General features: G+C 48.8%; 1 protein-coding gene across 1 annotated transcript in view; it reads left to right on the top strand.

Annotated features, from left to right (window-relative positions):
* Positions 1–6: 6 nt before the first annotated feature.
* The window catches only part of LOC106592420 (coiled-coil and C2 domain-containing protein 1A), a 45,703-nt gene continuing 26,050 nt past the window's right edge, over positions 7–19,659 (top strand). Inside the window, exons 1-11 of the mRNA XM_045709625.1 lie at positions 7–174; positions 619–708; positions 838–961; positions 1,126–1,232; positions 1,381–1,608; positions 1,891–2,209; positions 2,355–2,464; positions 10,508–10,580; positions 18,514–18,603; positions 18,789–18,916; positions 19,248–19,320. Coding sequence (XP_045565581.1) covers positions 652–708; positions 838–961; positions 1,126–1,232; positions 1,381–1,608; positions 1,891–2,209; positions 2,355–2,464; positions 10,508–10,580; positions 18,514–18,603; positions 18,789–18,916; positions 19,248–19,320 — 1,309 coding nt within the window. The 5' untranslated portion in view covers positions 7–174; positions 619–651. The remainder of the gene's footprint in view (positions 175–618; positions 709–837; positions 962–1,125; positions 1,233–1,380; positions 1,609–1,890; positions 2,210–2,354; positions 2,465–10,507; positions 10,581–18,513; positions 18,604–18,788; positions 18,917–19,247; positions 19,321–19,659) is intronic.

Below are 19,659 nucleotides of genomic sequence, written 5' to 3'. Positions count from 1 at the left end.
CCAATGCAGGAAGTAGGAAGTAGCCAATGCACACACTTTTTCGTGTTTAAATAGCTCTCTAACTAAAAATAATTTATACGTGACTAGCGTTCTCTCATATGCTTTCGAAATGATCAGTCGTCGTATGAACTAAGAAAGCGCTCAACATATGGTCCGTGGATAACATATGACAAGGTAAAACAAAGCTTTTAGTGGCAATGTTTACAAATGACATAACAGCTTCTAGCAAGCTAATTTTAGCTAGTTAACAAGCTAACTACTACAAGTCAGAGCTGCTCAACATCGAATGAGGATAAACAACATTTTTTGCCATGGATGATGCTATGAATTTGCTGTTGATAGCTAGCTAACTGCTAACGTCACTGTACTAATTTGTTGCTAAGCGTTGTCAGAGACTGACACAGAACGTGAGCCGTCAACGAATGTGTTATTACCAGCCATGATATCAATGAAATATATCCAACTAGCTAAATGCAGTGTAAATTCAACAAAGTCCTGTAGCTAGCTGTCCATTTTTGTCTGTCAATACGTGTACGATAAAAGCTGAATATAGCTAACTACTGGAACTATTTGCCAGATGTTACAATATGTCTCTTTGGTTCTACTGTGTTGTTGTAGTTGTGACACAGGTCAGTTGACAAGGTTCTCTCCATGAGTCACAGTCGGAACCCCCCGCCCAGGGGACAGGGGGCAGCGCGAGCCAAACAGGTAACGTCATTTTGATCATTGATTTGATAATGAATTATCATTGATAACTGTAAGTCAAGTTGTCATTGATAACACTAGTCATTTGTGTTTTCAATTCTCTTTCTTTCTCCCTCTCTTTGTCTCTCTAAGATGGGGCTGCTCCTGGATCTGTCTCCGGATGGAGGGATGGATGGAGGAGGAAATGAAAAAGAGCTGGAGGCGGAGCTACTGGCGCTGATGGGCGGGTCCCAGGGGAAGAAAGGGGGAGGAAAAGGTGAGGATCATCCTATTCATCATCATCATCCTCACCCATTATCTTCTCCCAATCTTGTATGAAATAACTTCCACAGACCCTACCACTAGAACCTGTGTGTGTGTGTGTGTGTGTGTGTGTGTGTGTGTGTGCGTGCCTGCCTGCCTGCCTGCCTCTCTCCACAGCTCCAGTTCCCATGGCTGACATCGAGCGTATGGCGGCTCTGTGTATGAAGGACCTTGATGATGATGATGTTGGGGATGATGATCTGGAGGATGATGATGATCTCCTGGTATCCACCATGTTTACACTCCCCTTCACACTTCTCTTGTCCTTTATCTTCCTCCTATCTGTTGTTTCATTCCCAATGGCAACACTTTTCCTTAAGTGTGTGTGTGTGTGTGTGTTTTATGCATTTATGTGTCTTTATCCATCCCCAGGCTGAGCTGTATGAGGTTTTGGAGGACGATGATGCTGAAGAGGTTCAGAAACCTGCCACCCCTCCCAGCTCTAACTCCACCCCCCGCTCCACCCCCAGCACTCCTAGTGGTACAACCGGGCTGGAGGCCTGCCTGGCTGAACGCATTGACATGTACCAGACAGCCATCTCCAATGCTAATGCAGAGGGGGAGACCAGCAAGGCTCGCAGATACGACCGCGGATTGAAGGTGAGCCAGAGACTATGGGCTGGTTGTATGATGATGTGTCTCCGAGTAGGAGTGCTGATCTATGACCAGTTTTTCCCTTAAGATTATAATGAACAAGATTACTGGACAGGATGGACCTGATCCTAGATCAGCAATCCCATAAGACGCTTGATACATACGGCTCCAGGAACATGAAATATCCCAGATTCATCTAGCCATATGTAAACCTGTGATTGGACATGTGAAGGTCTACTTTTCCAGTCAGCTGAATTGTATGTTTGTTTGCTTGTCGTCTCCCCCTAGACGTTGCAGTCCATGATGACGTCAGCCAAGAAAGGAAAACCCATCAACGAAGAGGAAATCCCGCCTCCTGTCGCTACAGGTGGAAAGCCTGCCCCAGCCCCCGTGCAGCAGCCTGAACCAATCAAAGAGCGGGGGCCGCCAACCCCAGTGCTGACACCCTCCCCGCTCACCAATCAGAAGCCTCTGAGGGAGGCTCCGCCTGTTGCCCCGCCTCCTAAGCCCCGCCTCCTGGTCCCCCCTCAGAAACACACTGCCGTTACCCCAGATACGCCTGCTATCTCCCCCCTCACCCCCATTCAACCAGACGCACGGCACTCAGGTAGATCACACACATTTTTGAAGACAGATGCCAGCTTGAAGAGACACCAACCTGTAAATGTCACCGCAGTCCCCTAAGCACTGGAACATTCTGGTTGTTATATCATTCTCTCTCTCCCTCTCCCTCCTCCCCTCTCTCTCTGTAGAGTTGAAGCAGTGTGTTCTAAACAGACAGAGGGAGTATAAGCTGGCAGCCCTCCACGCCAAGCAGGGAGGAGAGTCAGAGCTGGCCAGACAACACTACCACATCGCCAAGGTACCCCACACACTAGGGCTTAAAGGACCTCCATAAGGGGTTAAAGGACCTCCATGGACCTCCACTAGGGGTTAAAGGACCTCCATGGACCTCCACTAGGGGTTAAAGGACCTCCACTAGGGGTTAAAGGACCTCCATGGACCTCCACTAGGGCTTAAAGGATCTCCACTAGGGGTTAAAGGACCTCCATGGACCTCCACTAGGGGTTAAAGGACCTCCATGGACCTCCACTAGGGGTTAAAGGACCTCCACTAGGGGTTAAAGGACCTCCATGGACCTCCACTAGGGGTTAAAGGACCTCCACTAGGGGTTAAAGGACCTCCACTAGGGGTTAAAGGACCTCCAAGGACCTCCACTAGGGGTTAAAGGACCTCCACTAGGGGTTAAAGGACCTCCATGGACCTCCACTAGGGGTTAAAGGACCTCCACTAGGGGTTAAAGGACCTCCAAGGACCTCCACTAGGGCTTAAAGGACCTCCACTAGGGGTTAAAGGACCTCCATGGACCTCCACTAGGGGTTAAAGGACCTCCACTAGGGGTTAAAGGACCTCCATGGACCTCCACTAGGGGTTAAAGGACCTCCACTAGGGGTTAAAGGACCTCCACTAGGGCTTAAAGGACCTCCACTAGGGGTTAAAGGACCTCCAAGGACCTCCACTAGGGCTTAAAGGACCTCCACTAGGGGTTAAAGGACCTCCACTAGGGCTTAAAGGACCTCCACTAGGGGTTAAAGGACCTCCAAGGACCTCCACTAGGGCTTAAAGGACCTCCACTAGGGGTTAAAGGACCTCCATGGAGGTCGCTTCAAATTGGGATCCTTAACGTTAAGAAAAATCCCTAAACATTTTTCCCACATAATTAAAGTCTAAGTGCAGTTATCACAAAATATATATTATTTATATCCTAACAAGACGATAGGCTATAAAGGCGTGGGGAAAGTAGTGTCATTTTAAAGGTTGACTCAGCGATATGAAGTAGATGCAGAGAGTAAATGGCATAGTGGGTCAATTTCCGCAACAACTAAGGGCGTTGAAGTGCGAGGTTCAACTTCTCCACTATTTTGGTGCCCTGTCTACCATGCTGTGAAGCGAACCAGTGCACATGCGCAGATACTGTGTGAGAGCCAAGTGTTGCATCTTGCTCATGTCAATATCCTAGTCTAGAGCCCTGCATTACTGAAGTTGTGAGACATTGCAAGCCAAGAAGTTGCGAGATACAGCTTTTGATTGCCAATAGATAGCCCTAGTGCACGGTTCTGACTGCCTGCCTGGTGGCTGACCTGCCTATACTGATAGATAGCCCTAGTGCACGGTTCTGACTGTCTGGTGGCTGACCTGCCTATACTGATAGATAGACCTAGTGCACGGTTCTGACTGCCTGCCTGGTGGCTGACCTGCCTATACTGATAGATAGCCTTAGTGCACGGTTCTGACTGCCTGGTGGCTGACCTGCCTATACTGATAGATAGACCTAGTGCACGGTTCTGACTGTCTGCCTGGTGGCTGACCTGCCTATACTGATAGATAGGCCTAGTGCACGGTTCTGACTGCCTGGTGGCTGACCTGCCTATACTGATAGATAGACCTAGTGCACGGTTCTGACTGTCTGGTGGCTGACCTGCCTATACTGATAGATAGACCTAGTGCACGGTTCTGCCTGCCTGCCTGGTGGCTGACCTGCCTATACTGATAGATAGACATAGTGCACGGTTCTGTCTGCCTGCCTAGTGGCAGACCTGCCTATACTGATAGATAGACCTAGTGCACGGTTCTGCCTACCTGCCTGGTGGCTGACCTGCCTATACTGATAGATAGACCTAGTGCACGGTTCTGCCTGCCTGCCTGCCTTGTGGCTGACCTGCCTATACTGATAGATAGACCTAGTGCACGGTTCTGCCTACCTGCCTGGTGGCTGACCTGCCTATACTGATAGATAGACCTAGTGCACGGTTCTGTCTGCCTGGTGGCTGACCTGCCTATACTGATAGATAGACCTAGTGCAGGGTTCTGCCTACCTGCCTGCCTGGTGGCTGACCTGCCTACACTGATAGATAGGCCTAGTGCACGGTTCTGACTGTCTGTCTGGTGGCTGACCTGCCTATACTGATAGATGGGCCTAGTGCACGGTTCTGCCTGTCTGCCTGGTGGCTGACCTGCCTATACTGATAGATAGGCCTAGTGCACGGTTCTGACTGTCTGCCTGGTGGCTGACCTGCCTATACTGATAGATAGGCCTAGTGCACGGTTCTGTCTGCCTGGTGGCTGACCTGCCTATACTGATAGATAGACCTAGTGCACGGTTCTGACTGCCTGGTGGCTGAACTGCCTATACTGATAGGTAGGCCTAGTGCACGGTTCTGACTGCCTGCCTGGTGGCTGACCTGCCTATACTGATAGATAGAGCCTAGTGCACGGTTCTGTCTGCCTGCCTGGTGGCTGACCTGCCTATACTGATAGATAGGCCTAGTGCACGGTTTTGACTGTCTGCCTGGTGGCTGACCTGCCTATACTGATAGATAGTCAGGCCTAGTGCACGGTTCTATCTATCAGTATAGGCAGGTCAGCTCACAAGGCAGATAGTCAGAACCGTGCACTAGGTCTGTCTGCCTTGTGGCTGACCTGCCTATACTGATAGATAGGCCTAGTGCACGGTTCTGCCTGTCTGCCTGGTGGCTGACCTGCCTATACTGATAGATAGGCCTAGTGCACGGTTCTGACTGCCTGGTGGCTGACCTGCCTATACTGGTAGATAGGCCTAGTGCACGGTTCTGACTGCCTGGTGGCTGACCTGCCTATACTGATAGATCGACCTAGTGCACGGTTCTGACTGCCTGCCTGGTGGCTGACCTGCCTATACTGATAGAAAGACCTAGTGCACGGTTCTGACTGTCTGTCTGGTGGCTGACCTGCCTATACTGATAGATAGACCTAGTGCACGGTTCTGACTGTCTGTCTGGTGGCTGACCTGCCTATACTGATAGATAGACCTAGTGCACGGTTCTGACTGTCTGCCTGGTGGCTGACCTGCCTATACTGATAGATAGACCTAGTAAACGGTTCTGACTGTCTGCCTGGTGGCTGACCTGCCTATACTGATAGATAGGCCTAGTGCACGGTTCTGACAGCAGACAGTCAACCGTGCCGTCTGTCTGCCTGTGGCTGACCTGCCTATACTGATAGATAGGCCTAGTGTACGATTCTGTCTGTCTGCCTGGTGGCTGACCTGCCTATACTGATAGATAGGCCTAGTGCACGGTTCTGACTGCCTGCCTGGTGGCTGACCTGCCTATACTGATAGATAGGCCTAGTGCACGGTTCTGACTGTCTGCCTGGTGGCTGACCTGCCTATACTGATAGATAGACCTAGTGTACGTTCTGACTGCCTGCCTGGTGGCTGACCTGCCTATACTGATAGATAGGCCAAGTGCACGGTTCTGTCTGCCTGGTGGCTGACCTGCCTATACTGATAGATAGACCTAGTGAACGGTTCTGACTGTCTGCCTGGTGGCTGACCTGCCTATACTGATAGATAGACCTAGTGCAAGGTTCTGTCTGCCTGCCTGGTGGCTGACCTGCCTATACTGATAGATAGACCTAGTGCACGGTTGTGGCTGACCTGCCTATACTGATAGATAGACCTAGTGAACGGTTCTGACTGTCTGCCTGGTGGCTGACCTGCCTATACTGATAGATAGACCTAGTGCACGGTTCTGCCTGCCTGCCTGCCTGGTGGCTGACCTGCCTATACTGATAGATAGACCTAGTGCACGGTTCTGACTGTCTGCCTGGTGGCTGACCTGTCTATACTGGTAGATAGACCTAGTGCACGGTTCTGTCTGCCTGCCTGGTGGCTGACCTGCCTATACTGATAGATAGGCCTAGTGCACGGTTCTGTCTGCCTGCCTGGTGGCTGACCTGCCTATACTGATGATAGACAGTGTTTACTGTCTGCCTGGTGGCTGACCTGCCTATACTGGTAGATAGACCTAGTGCACGGTTCTGTCTGCCTGCCTGGTGGCTGACCTGCCTATACTGATACATAGGCCTAGTGCACGGTTCTGACTGTCTGCCTTGTGGCTGACCTGCCTATACTGGTAGATAGACCTAGTGCACGGTTCTGTCTGCCTGCCTGGTGGCTGACCTGCCTATACTGATACATAGGCCTTGTGCACGGTTCTGTCTGCCTGGTGGCTGACCTGCCTATACTGATAGATAGACCTAGTGCACGGTTATGACTGTCTGCCTTGTGGCTGACCTGCCTATACTGATAGATAGGCCTAGTGCACGGTTCTGACTGTCTGCTTGGTGGCTGACCTGCCTATACTGATAGATAGACCTAGTGCACGGTTCTGACTGTCTGCCTTGTGGCTGACCTGCCTATACTGATAGATAGACCTAGTGCACGGTTCTGACTGTCTGCCTGGTGGCTGACCTGCCTATACTGATAGATAGACCTAGTGCACGGTTCTGACTGTCTGCCTGGTGGCTGACCTGCCTATACTGATAGATAGACCTAGTACACGGTTCTGACTGTCTGCCTGGTGGCTGACCTGCCTATACTGGTAGATAGACCTAGTGCACGGTTCTGTCTGCCTGCCTGGTGGCTGACCTGCCTATACTGATACATAGGCCTTGTGCACGGTTCTGTCTGCCTGGTGGCTGACCTGCCTATACTGATAGATAGACCTAGTGCACGGTTATGACTGTCTGCCTTGTGGCTGACCTGCCTATACTGATAGATAGGCCTAGTGCACGGTTCTGACTGTCTGCCTGGTGGCTGACCTGCCTATACTGATAGATAGACCTAGTGCACGGTTCTGACTGTCTGCCTTGTGGCTGACCTGCCTATACTGATAGATAGACCTAGTGCACGGTTCTGACTGTCTGCCTGGTGGCTGACCTGCCTATACTGATAGATAGACCTAGTGCACGGTTCTGACTGTCTGCCTGGTGGCTGACCTGCCTATACTGTGCCCCGTCCCTCTCTCTCTCCGTCCCTCGCTAGCTCGCTATGAAAGATTTCAGTGTTTGCGTACGGCAACTAATCATTCTCCTCCTGTCTAAAAATACTGAATCTTTGGAGTTGATTCCTATCGAAATCGAATTGTGACACTCAGAAGTGGAAGTTGACACCGGTAGTCGCCACGCAAGGAGTCGAGGAATCAATTATTTTGATGTCGACTCTCCACCGCTACGTCATCATCATTAACAGTGTCAAAAATGGCCGAGAAAGACAAGACAGCAGTGAAGTCCTGTATGGCAAAACTTCCAAAAGTTAAATGAGAAGGACATGCACACCTTTCCAGGTGGAGTTGATGTACAGTAATGGCAGTGGTGGAAAAAGTACCCAAATGTCATACTTGAGTAAAAGTAAAGATACCTTAATTGAAAATATCTCAAGTCACTCGGCAAAATACTACTTGAGTACTGTCAAAAGTAAACGTATAAATCAGTTCAAATTCATTATATTTAGCAAAAAAAGTCATATTTTTTAAATGTACAGGTAGCCAGGGGCACACTCTGACATCATTTACAAAAGATGCATGTGTGTTTAGTGAGTCCGCCAGATCAGAGAACAAAGCATGTGTGTTTAGTGAGTCCGCCAGATCAGAGAACAAAGCATGTGTGTTTAGTGAGTCTGCCAGATCAGAGAACAAAGCATGTGTGTTTAGTGAGTCCGCCAGATCAGAGAACAAAGCATGTGTGTTTAGTGAGTCTGCCAGATCAGAGGCCGTAGGGATGAGATGTTCTCTTGATAAGTGTGTGAATTGGACCATTTTCCTGTCCTGCTAAGCATTCAAAGTGGAACAAGTGCTTTTAGGAGTCAGGGAAAATGTATGGAGTAAAAAGTCCATTATTGTCTTTAGGAATGTAGTGTTGTAAAGGTAACAAGGTGGTGTTCCTGTCTGACTAGATGCCAGCTTTTGCATTGCATCAACCAATAGCTGCGTGCCACGTCATCGACTGCTCACTCTGACATCAAGTTGCTGTATCACATGATGTGGTTAGCTGATATGTTCAACACCTATCCCAGTGGAGGCTGGTGAGGGGAGGACGGCTCATAATAATGACCGGAACGGACCTCATGGAACGGCATCGAACACCTATAAACCATGTGTCTGATGGGTTTGATTCCATTCCACTAGTTCCGCTCCAGCCATTACCACGAGCCCTGTCCTCCCCTATTAAGGTGCCACCAACCTCCTGTGACCTATCCAGCCATTGTGAGATCTGGCATGTCAGCAATGTACAGGAACACACCCACCTGACTACACCTCTTCACCTCCTCTCCCTCTTCACCTCCTCTCCCTCTCCTCTCCCTCTTCACCACCTCTCCCTCTTCACCACCTCTCCCTCTTCACCACCTCTCCCTCTTCACCACCTCTTTATCTCTTCTCCCTCTTCACCACCCCTTCACCTCCTCTCCCTTTATTTACCCACCCTCCTCTCCCTCTCCTCTCCCTCTCCACCACCCCTTCACCTCCTCTCCCTTTATTTACCCACCCTCCTCTCCCTCTCCACCACCCCTTCACCTCCTCTCCCTTTATTTACCCACCCTCCTCTCCCTCTCCTCTCCCTCTCCACCACCCCTTCACCTCCTCTCCCTTTATTTACCCCCCCTCCTCTCCCTCTCCTCTCCCTCTCCACCACCCCTTCACCTCCTCTCCCTTTATTTACCCACCCTCCTCTCCCTCTCCTCTCCCTCTCCACCACCCCTTCACCTCCTCTCCCTTTATTTACCCACCTCCTCTCCCTCTCCTCTCCCTCTCCACCACCCCTTCACCTCCTCTCCCTTTATTTACCCACCCTCCTCTCCCTCTCCCTCTCCACCACCCCTTCACCTCCTCTCCCTTTATTTACCCACCCTCCTCTCCCTCTCCCTCTCCACCACCCCTTCACCTCCTCTCCCTTTATTTACCCACCCTCCTCTCCCTCTCCTCTCCCTCTCCACCACCCCTTCACCTCCTCTCCCTTTATTTACCCACCCTCCTCTCCCTCTCCTCTCCCTCTCCACCACCCCCTTCACCTCCTCTCCCTTTATTTACCCACCCTCCTCTCCCTCTCCTCTCCCTCTCCACCACCCCTTCACCTCCTCTCCCTTTATTTACCCACCCACCCTCCTCTCCCTCTCCTCTCCCTCTCCACCACCCCTTCACCTCCTCTCCCTTTATTTACCCACCCTCCTCTCCCTCTCCTCTCCCTCACCACCTCTTCACCTCCTCTCCCTTTATTTACCCACCCTCCTCTCCCTCTCCTCTCCCTCTCCACCACCCCTTCACCTCCTCTCCCTTTATTTACCCACCCTCCTCTCCCTCTCCTCTCCCTCTCCACCACCCCTTCACCTCCTCCCCCTTTATTTACCCACCCTCCTCTCCCTCTCCTCTCCCTCACCACCTCTTCACCTCCTCTCCCTTTATTTACCCACCCTCCTCTCCCTCTCCTCTCCCTCTCCACCACCCCTTCACCTCCTCTCCCTTTATTTACCCACCCTCCTCTCCCTCTCCTCTCCCTCACCACCTCTTCACCTCCTCTCCCTTTATTTACCCACCCTCCTCTCCCTCTCCTCTCCCTCTCCACCACCCCTTCACCTCCTCCCCCTTTATTTACCCACCCTCCTCTCCCTCTCCTCTCCCTCTCCACCACCCCTTCACCTCCTCCCCCTTTATTTACCCACCCTCCTCTCCCTCTCCTCTCCCTCTCCACCACCCCTTCACCTCCTCTCCCTTTATTTACCCACCCTCCTCTCCCTCTCCTCTCCCTCTCCACCACCCCTTCACCTCCTCTCCCTTTATTTACCCACCCTCCTCTCCCTCTCCTCTCCCTCTCCACCACCCCTTCACCTCCTCTCCCTTTATTTACCCACCCTCCTCTCCCTCTCCTCTCCCTCTCCACCACCCCTTCACCTCCTCTCCCTTTATTTACCCACCCTCCTCTCCCTCTCCCTCTCCACCACCCCTTCACCTCCTCCCCCTTTATTTACCCACCCTCCTCTCCCTCTCCTCTCCCTCACCACCTCTTCACCTCCTCTCCTCTCCTTGTACAGAAACTAGACCCAGTAGTAGAGGCGTTGGACAGAGGAGAACCAGTGGACCTCAGCTCTCTACCTCCCCCTCCAGGTGCGCTTGGCTTACTACACCTGAGTCCTAAATCAATAATAAAATATATTTCACCTTTATTTAACCAGGTAGGCCAGTTGAGAACAAGTTCTCATTTACAACTGCGACCGGGCCAAGATAAAGCGAAGTAGTGCGACACAAACAACACAGAGTTACACACGGAATAGACAAACATACAATCAATAATACAATAGAGAAAGTCTATACACAGTGTGTGCAAATGAGGTAGGATAAGGGGGGTGAAGCAATAAATAGGCCATAGTGGTGAAATTATTACAGTATGGCAAATTAAACACTGGGGTGATAGATGTGCAGAAGATGAGTGTGCAAGTAGCGATACTGGGTTGCAAAGGAGTAAAATAAGTAACAAATAGTGATGAGGTAGTTGGATGGGCTATTTACAGATAGATTGGCTATGTGCAGTGATCTGTGAGCTGCTATGACAGCTGGTGCTTAAAGCTAGTGAGGGAGATATGAGTCTCAATGTTACCCGACTCCCTATATAGTGCACTACTTTTGACCAGGGCCTATCGGGTGCCTTTGGAACTCATCCCTAAAGACCTGCTAGAGACTAGAAGACCAGGGTCTCATCCCTAAAGACCTGCTAGAGACTAGTAGACCAGGGTCTGTATTCATAGTGTCTCTCATCCCTAAAGACCTGCTAGAGACTAGAAGACCAGGGTCTGTATTCATAGTGTCTCTCATCCCTAAAGACCTGCTAGAGACTAGAAGACCAGGGTCTGTATTCATAGTGTCTCTCATCCCTAAAGACCTGCTAGAGACTAGTAGACCAGGGTCTGTATTCATAGTGTCTCTCATCCCTAAAGACCTGCTAGAGACTAGAAGACCAGGGTCTGTATTCATAGTGTCTCTCATCCCTAAAGACCTGCTAGAGACTAGAAGACCAGGGTCTCATCCCTAAAGACCTGCTAGAGACTAGAAGACCAGGGTCTGTATTCATAGTGTCTCTCATCCCTAAAGACCTGCTAGAGACTAGAAGACCAGGGTCTGTATTCATAGTGTCTCTCATCCCTAAAGACCTGCTAGAGACTAGAAGACCAGGGTCTGTATTCATAGTGTCTCTCATCCCTAAAGACCTGCTAGAGACTAGAAGACCAGGGTCTGTATTCATAGTGTCTCTCATCCCTAAAGACCTGCTAGAGACTAGAAGACCAGGGTCTGTATTCATAGTGTCTCTCATCCCTAAAGACCTGCTAGAGACTAGAAGACCAGGGTCTCATCCCTAAAGACCTGCTAGAGACTAGAAGACCAGGGTCTGTATTCATAGTGTCTCTCATCCCTAAAGACCTGCTAGAGACTAGAACACCAGGGTCTGTATTCATAGTCTCTCTCATCCCTAAAGACCTGCTAGAGACTAGAAGACCAGGGTCTGTATTCATAGTCTCTCTCATCCCTAAACACCTGCTAGAGACTAGAAGACCAGGGTCTGTATTCATAGTGTCTCTCATCCCTAAAGACCTGCTAGAGACTAGAAGACCAGGGTCTGTATTCATAGTGTCTCTCATCCCTAAAGACCTGCTAGAGACTAGAAGACCAGGGTCTGTATTCATAGTGTCTCTCATCCCTAAAGACCTGCTAGAGACTAGAAGACCAGGGTCTGTATTCATAGTGTCTCTCATCCCTAAAGACCTGCTAGAGACTAGAAGACCAGGGTCTGTATTCATAGTGTCTCTCATCCCTAAAGACCTGCTAGAGACTAGAAGACCAGGGTCTGTATTCATAGTGTCTCTCATCCCTAAAGACCTGCTAGAGACTAGAAGACCAGGGTCTGTATTCATAGTGTCTCTCATCCCTAAAGACCTGCTAGAGACTAGAAGACCAGGGTCTGTATTCATAGTGTCTCTCATCCCTAAAGACCTGCTAGAGACTAGAAGACCAGGGTCTGTATTCATAGTGTCTCTCATCCCTAAAGACCTGCTAGAGACTAGTAGACCAGGGTCTGTATTCATAGTGTCTCTCATCCCTAAAGACCTGCTAGAGACTAGAAGACCAGGGTCTGTATTCATAGTGTCTCTCATCCCTAAAGACCTGCTAGAGACTAGTAGACCAGGGTCTGTATTCATAGTGTCTCTCATCCCTAAAGACCTGCTAGAGACTAGAAGACCAGGGTCTGTATTCATAGTGTCTCTCATCCCTAAAGACCTGCTAGAGACTAGTAGACCAGGGTCTGTATTCATAGTGTCTCTCATCCCTAAAGACCTGCTAGAGACTAGAAGACCAGGGTCTGTATTCATAGTGTCTCTCATCCCTAAAGACCTGCTAGAGACTAGAAGACCAGGGTCTCATCCCTAAAGACCTGCTAGAGACTAGAAGACCAGGGTCTGTATTCATAGTGTCTCTCATCCCTAAAGACCTGCTAGAGACTAGAAGACCAGGGTCTGTAGTCATAGTGTCTCAATCTCATCCCTAAAGACCTGCTAGAGACTAGTAGACCAGGGTCTGTATTCATAGTCTCTCTCATCCCTAAAGACCTGCTAGAGACTAGAAGACCAGGGTCTGTATTCATAGTGTCTCTCATCCCTAAAGACCTGCTAGAGACTAGAAGACCAGGGTCTGTATTCATAGTGTCTCTCATCCCTAAAGACCTGCTAGAGACTAGAAGACCAGGGTCTGTATTCATAGTGTCTCTCATCCCTAAAGACCTGCTAGAGACTAGAAGACCAGGGTCTGTATTCATAGTGTCTCTCATCCCTAAAGACCTGCTAGAGACTAGAAGACCAGGGTCTGTATTCATAGTGTCTCTCATCCCTAAAGACCTGCTAGAGACTAGAAGACCAGGGTCTGTATTCATAGTGTCTCTCATCCCTAAAGACCTGCTAGAGACTAGAAGACCAGGGTCTGTATTCATAGTGTCTCTCATCCCTAAAGACCTGCTAGAGACTAGAAGACCAGGGTCTGTATTCATAGTGTCTCTCATCCCTAAAGACCTGCTAGAGACTAGAAGACCAGGGTCTGTATTCATAGTGTCTCTCATCCCTAAAGACCTGCTAGAGACTAGAAGACCAGGGTCTGTATTCATAGTGTCTCTCATCCCTAAAGACCTGCTAGAGACTAGTAGACCAGGGTCTGTATTCATAGTGTCTCAGTCTCATCCCTAAAGACCTGCTAGAGACTAGAAGACCAGGGTCTGTATTCATAGTGTCTCTCATCCCTAAAGACCTGCTAGAGACTAGAAGACCAGGGTCTGTATTCATAGTGTCTCTCATCCCTAAAGACCTGCTAGAGACTAGAAGACCAGGGTCTGTATTCATAGTCTCTCTCATCCCTAAAGACCTGCTAGAGACTAGAAGACCAGGGTCTGTATTCATAGTGTCTCTCATCCCTAAAGACCTGCTAGAGACTAGAAGACCAGGGTCTGTATTCATAGTGTCTCTCATCCCTAAAGACCTGCTAGAGACTAGTAGACCAGGGTCTGTATTCATAGTGTCTCTCATCCCTAAAGACCTGCTAGAGACTAGAAGACCAGGGTCTGTATTCATAGTGTCTTCTCATCCCTAAAGACCTGCTAGAGACTAGAAGACCAGGGTCTGTATTCATAGTGTCTCTCATCCCTAAAGACCTGCTAGAGACTAGAAGACCAGGGTCTGTATTCATAGTGTCTCTCATCCCTAAAGACCTGCTAGAGACTAGAAGACCAGGGTCTGTATTCATAGTGTCTCTCATCCCTAAAGACCTGCTAGAGACTAGAAGACCAGGGTCTGTATTCATAGTGTCTCTCATCCCTAAAGACCTGCTAGAGACTAGAAGACCAGGGTCTGTATTCATAGTGTCTCTCATCCCTAAAGACCTGCTAGAGACTAGAAGACCAGGGTCTGTATTCATAGTGTCTCTCATCCCTAAAGACCTGCTAGAGACTAGAAGACCAGGGTCTGTATTCATAGTGTCTCTCATCCCTAAAGACCTGCTAGAGACTAGAAGACCAGGGTCTGTAAGTTCTCATCCCTAAAGACCTGCTAGAGACTAGAAGACCAGGGTCTGTATTCATAGTGTCTCTCATCCCTAAAGACCTGCTAGAGACTAGTAGACCAGGGTCTGTATTCATAGTGTCTCTCATCCCTAAAGACCTGCTAGAGACTAGAAGACCAGGGTCTGTATTCATAGTGTCTCTCATCCCTAAAGACCTGCTAGAGACTAGAAGACCAGGGTCTGTATTCATAGTGTCTCTCATCCCTAAAGACCTGCTAGAGACTAGAAGACCAGGGTCTGTATTCATAGTGTCTCTCATCCCTAAAGACCTGCTAGAGACTAGAAGACCAGGGTCTGTATTCATAGTCTCTCTCATCCCTAAAGACCTGCTAGAGACTAGAAGACCAGGGTCTGTATTCATAGTGTCTCTCATCCCTAAAGACCTGCTAGAGACTAGAAGACCAGGGTCTGTATTCATAGTGTCTCTCATCCCTAAAGACCTGCTAGAGACTAGAAGACCAGGGTCTGTATTCATAGTGTCTCTCATCCCTAAAGACCTGCTAGAGACTAGAAGACCAGGGTCTGTATTCATAGTGTCTCAGTCTCATCCCTAAAGACCTGCTAGAGACTAGAAGACCAGGGTCTGTATTCATAGTGTCTCAGTCTCATCCCTAAAGACCTGCTAGAGACTAGAAGACCAGGGTCTGTATTCATAGTGTCTCTCATCCCTAATGACCTGCTAGAGACTAGAAGACCAGGGTCTGTATTCATAGTGTCTCTCATCCCTAAAGACCTGCTAGAGACTAGAAGACCAGGGTCTGTATTCATAGTGTCTCAGTCTCATCCCTAAAGACCTGCTAGAGACTAGAAGACCAGGGTCTGTATTCATAGTGTCTCTCATCCCTAAAGACCTGCTAGAGACTAGAAGACCAGGGTCTGTATTCATAGTGTCTCTCATCCCTAAAGACCTGCTAGAGACTAGAAGACCAGGGTCTGTATTCATAGTGTCTCTCATCCCTAAAGACCTGCTAGAGACTAGAAGACCAGGGTCTGTATTCATAGTGTCTCTCATCCCTAAAGACCTGCTAGAGACTAGAAGACCAGGGTCTGTATTCATAGTGTCTCTCATCCCTAAAGACCTGCTAGAGACTAGAAGACCAGGGTCTGTATTCATAGTGTCTCTCATCCCTAAAGACCTGCTAGAGACTAGAAGACCAGGGTCTCATCCCTAAAGACCTGCTAGAGACTAGAAGACCAGGGTCTGTATTCATAGTGTCTCTCATCCCTAAAGACCTGCTAGAGACTAGAAGACCAGGGTCTGTATTCATAGTGTCTCTCATCCCTAAAGACCTGCTAGAGACTAGAAGACCAGGGTCTGTATTCATAGTGTCTCTCATCCCTAAAGACCTGCTAGAGACTAGAAGACCAGGGTCTGTATTCATAGTGTCTCTCATCCCTAAAGACCTGCTAGAGACTAGTAGACCAGGGTCTGTATTCATAGTGTCTCTCATCCCTAAAGACCTGCTAGAGACTAGAAGACCAGGGTCTGTATTCATAGTGTCTCTCATCCCTAAAGACCTGCTAGAGACTAGAAGACCAGGGTCTGTATTCATAGTGTCTCTCATCCCTAAAGACCTGCTAGAGACTAGTAGACCAGGGTCTGTATTCATAGTGTCTCTCATCCCTAAAGACCTGCTAGAGACTAGAAGACCAGGGTCTGTATTCATAGTGTCTCTCATCCCTAAAGACCTGCTAGAGACTAGAAGACCAGGGTCTGTATTCATAGTGTCTCTCATCCCTAAAGACCTGCTAGAGACTAGAAGACCAGGGTCTGTATTCATAGTGTCTCTCATCCCTAAAGACCTGCTAGAGACTAGAAGACCAGGGTCTGTATTCATAGTGTCTCTCATCCCTAAAGACCTGCTAGAGACTAGAAGACCAGGGTCTGTATTCATAGTGTCTCTCATCCCTAAAGACCTGCTAGAGACTAGAAGACCAGGGTCTGTATTCATAGTGTCTCTCATCCCTAAAGACCTGCTAGAGACTAGAAGACCAGGGTCTGTATTCATAGTGTCTCTCATCCCTAAAGACCTGCTAGAGACTAGAAGACCAGGGTCTGTATTCATAGTGTCTCTCATCCCTAAAGACCTGCTAGAGACTAGAAGACCAGGGTCTGTATTCATAGTGTCTCTCATCCCTAAAGACCTGCTAGAGACTAGAAGACCAGGGTCTGTATTCATAGTGTCTCTCATCCCTAAAGACCTGCTAGAGACTAGAAGACCAGGGTCTGTATTCATAGTGTCTCTCATCCCTAAAGACCTGCTAGAGACTAGAAGACCAGGGTCTGTATTCATAGTGTCAGTCTCATCCCTAAAGACCTGCTAGAGACTAGTAGACCAGGGTCTGTATTCATAGTGTCTCTCATCCCTAAAGACCTGCTAGAGACTAGAAGACCAGGGTCTGTATTCATAGTGTCTCTCATCCCTAAAGACCTGCTAGAGACTAGTAGACCAGGGTCTGTATTCATAGTGTCTCTCATCCCTAAAGACCTGCTAGAGACTAGTAGACCAGGGTCTGTATTCATAGTGTCTCTCATCCCTAAAGACCTGCTAGAGACTAGAAGACCAGGGTCTGTATTCATAGTGTCTCTCATCCCTAAAGACCTGCTAGAGACTAGAAGACCAGGGTCTGTATTCATAGTGTCTTCTCATCCCTAAAGACCTGCTAGAGACTAGAAGACCAGGGTCTGTATTCATAGTGTCTCTCATCCCTAAAGACCTGCTAGAGACTAGAAGACCAGGGTCTGTATTCATAGTGTCTCTCATCCCTAAAGACCTGCTAGAGACTAGAAGACCAGGGTCTGTATTCATAGTGTCTCTCATCCCTAAAGACCTGCTAGAGACTAGAACACCAGGGTCTGTATTCATAGTGTCAGTCTCATCCCTAAAGACCTGCTAGAGACTAGAAGACCAGGGTCTGTATTCATAGTGTCAGTCTCATCCCTAAAGACCTGCTAGAGACTAGTAGACCAGGGTCTGTATTCATAGTGTCTCTCATCCCTAAAGACCTGCTAGAGACTAGAAGACCAGGGTCTGTATTCATAGTGTCTCTCATCCCTAAAGACCTGCTAGAGACTAGTAGACCAGGGTCTGTATTCATAGTGTCTCTCATCCCTAAAGACCTGCTAGAGACTAGTAGACCAGGGTCTGTATTCATAGTGTCTCTCATCCCTAAAGACCTGCTAGAGACTAGTAGACCAGGGTCTGTATTCATAGTGTCTCTCATCCCTAAAGACCTGCTAGAGACTAGTAGACCAGGGTCTGTATTCATAGTGTCTCTCATCCCTAAAGACCTGCTAGAGACTAGAAGACCAGGGTCTGTATTCATAGTGTCTCTCATCCCTAAAGACCTGCTAGAGACTAGAAGACCAGGGTCTGTATTCATAGTGTCTCTCATCCCTAAAGACCTGCTAGAGACTAGAAGACCAGGGTCTGTATTCATAGTGTCTCTCATCCCTAAAGACCTGCTAGAGACTAGAAGACCAGGGTCTGTATTCATAGTGTCTCTCATCCCTAAAGACCTGCTAGAGACTAGAAGACCAGGGTCTGTATTCATAGTGTCTCTCATCCCTAAAGACCTGCTAGAGACTAGTAGACCAGGGTCTGTATTCATAGTGTCTCTCATCCCTAAAGACCTGCTAGAGACTAGAAGACCATGGTCTGTATTCATAGTGTCTCTCATCCCTAAAGACCTGCTAGAGACTAGCAGACCAGGGTCTGTATTCATAGTGTCTCAGTCTCCGAGAGAGTGCTGCTGATCTGGGATCAGTTTTCCCTTTTTAGATCACAATGAAAAAGATGACATGGGGAACCTGATCCTAGATCAGGACTCCTACTCTGAGACGCTTTGTACATTCCGCCCTGACCCCTAAACATCTGATCTCAACCCCCCCATACGGCCTAACTCCTCTTTCTTCTCATCCCTCTCTCTCTCTCTCTCCCCTCAGGAGATGCAGTGGTAGAGCGTTCAGCTCCTCCTCCTTCCCAGTCTCCCTCCCCTGCTGCTCCCCCTGCAGCTCCCCCGGTGGCCGACTCCGGTAAAACACATAATATTATTAATAATAATAATAATGATGGATTGGATGTATAAAGGGCCTTTCCAAATCACCTCCTCCATCACCAATGTGTAGCACCCATCTGGTTGATGCGCGGCAGCCATTTTGTGCCAGGTCGCTCAGTGGAGACGTGTGTGTGTGTGTGTGTGTGTGTGTGTGTGTGACAGCCCTCCCAGTCCCAGGCAGTGTAGGGGAAGCGTTACAACAGAGGATGGACAGATACAAAGCTGCAGCAGAGGGGGCCAGGAGCAAAGGAGACGACCGCAAGGCACGCATGCACCAGCGCATCGTCAAGGTACACACACATCAAAGACATGACTGGTGGTTCACACACACATCAAAGACATGACTGGTGGTTCACACACACATCAAAGACATGACTGGTGGTTCACACACACATCAAAGAAATGACTGGTGGTTCACACACACATCAAAGAAATGACTGGTGGTTCACGCATGCACACACACACACACACACACACACAAAGAATGAGAAAGAACTCCAAAAGTTCCATGCTTTTGACAGCAGAAACGTCTCACACACACACTGTAATGTATACCTGCTCGGATATATCGTACTAGTGTGTGTGTGTGTGTGTGTGTGTGTGTGTGTGTGTGTGTAACAGCAATACCAGGATGCCATCAAGTCTCATAAGGCTGGACGACCAGTCAACCTGGCTGATCTTCCTGTACCACCAGGTAACCTGCATTTAGCTGCAGCTTTTATCACGTACATTTCTGTCATTAAGCAGATGCTCTTATTCCCCGTGGGAATCCAACCCACAACCCAGGCGTTGCAGGTGCCGTGCTCTACCCACTGAGCCACACATGACCTCTATAATAGGTGTTTGAGCGCAGTGTGTGTTCAGTCTGTACCGTGTTTGTTTATATGATGGATTCATTGTATGAGATTTTTTAATTGATATACTTTGTTACTCTCAGGCTGGCCCTTGCTAGCGTCATGTTTTATTAGCGTGTTTTTAGCGTGTACGCCGTAGCATGTTTTTTTGCATGTACTCCGTAGCATGTTTTTTTGCA

The sequence above is a fragment of the Salmo salar genome, chromosome ssa02 (assembly GCF_905237065.1).
Source record: "Salmo salar chromosome ssa02, Ssal_v3.1, whole genome shotgun sequence".
Classification (NCBI taxonomy): domain Eukaryota; kingdom Metazoa; phylum Chordata; class Actinopteri; order Salmoniformes; family Salmonidae; genus Salmo; species Salmo salar.
Note: the sequence above shows the minus strand (reverse complement) of the source record. Positions and strands in the feature narration are given on the sequence as shown.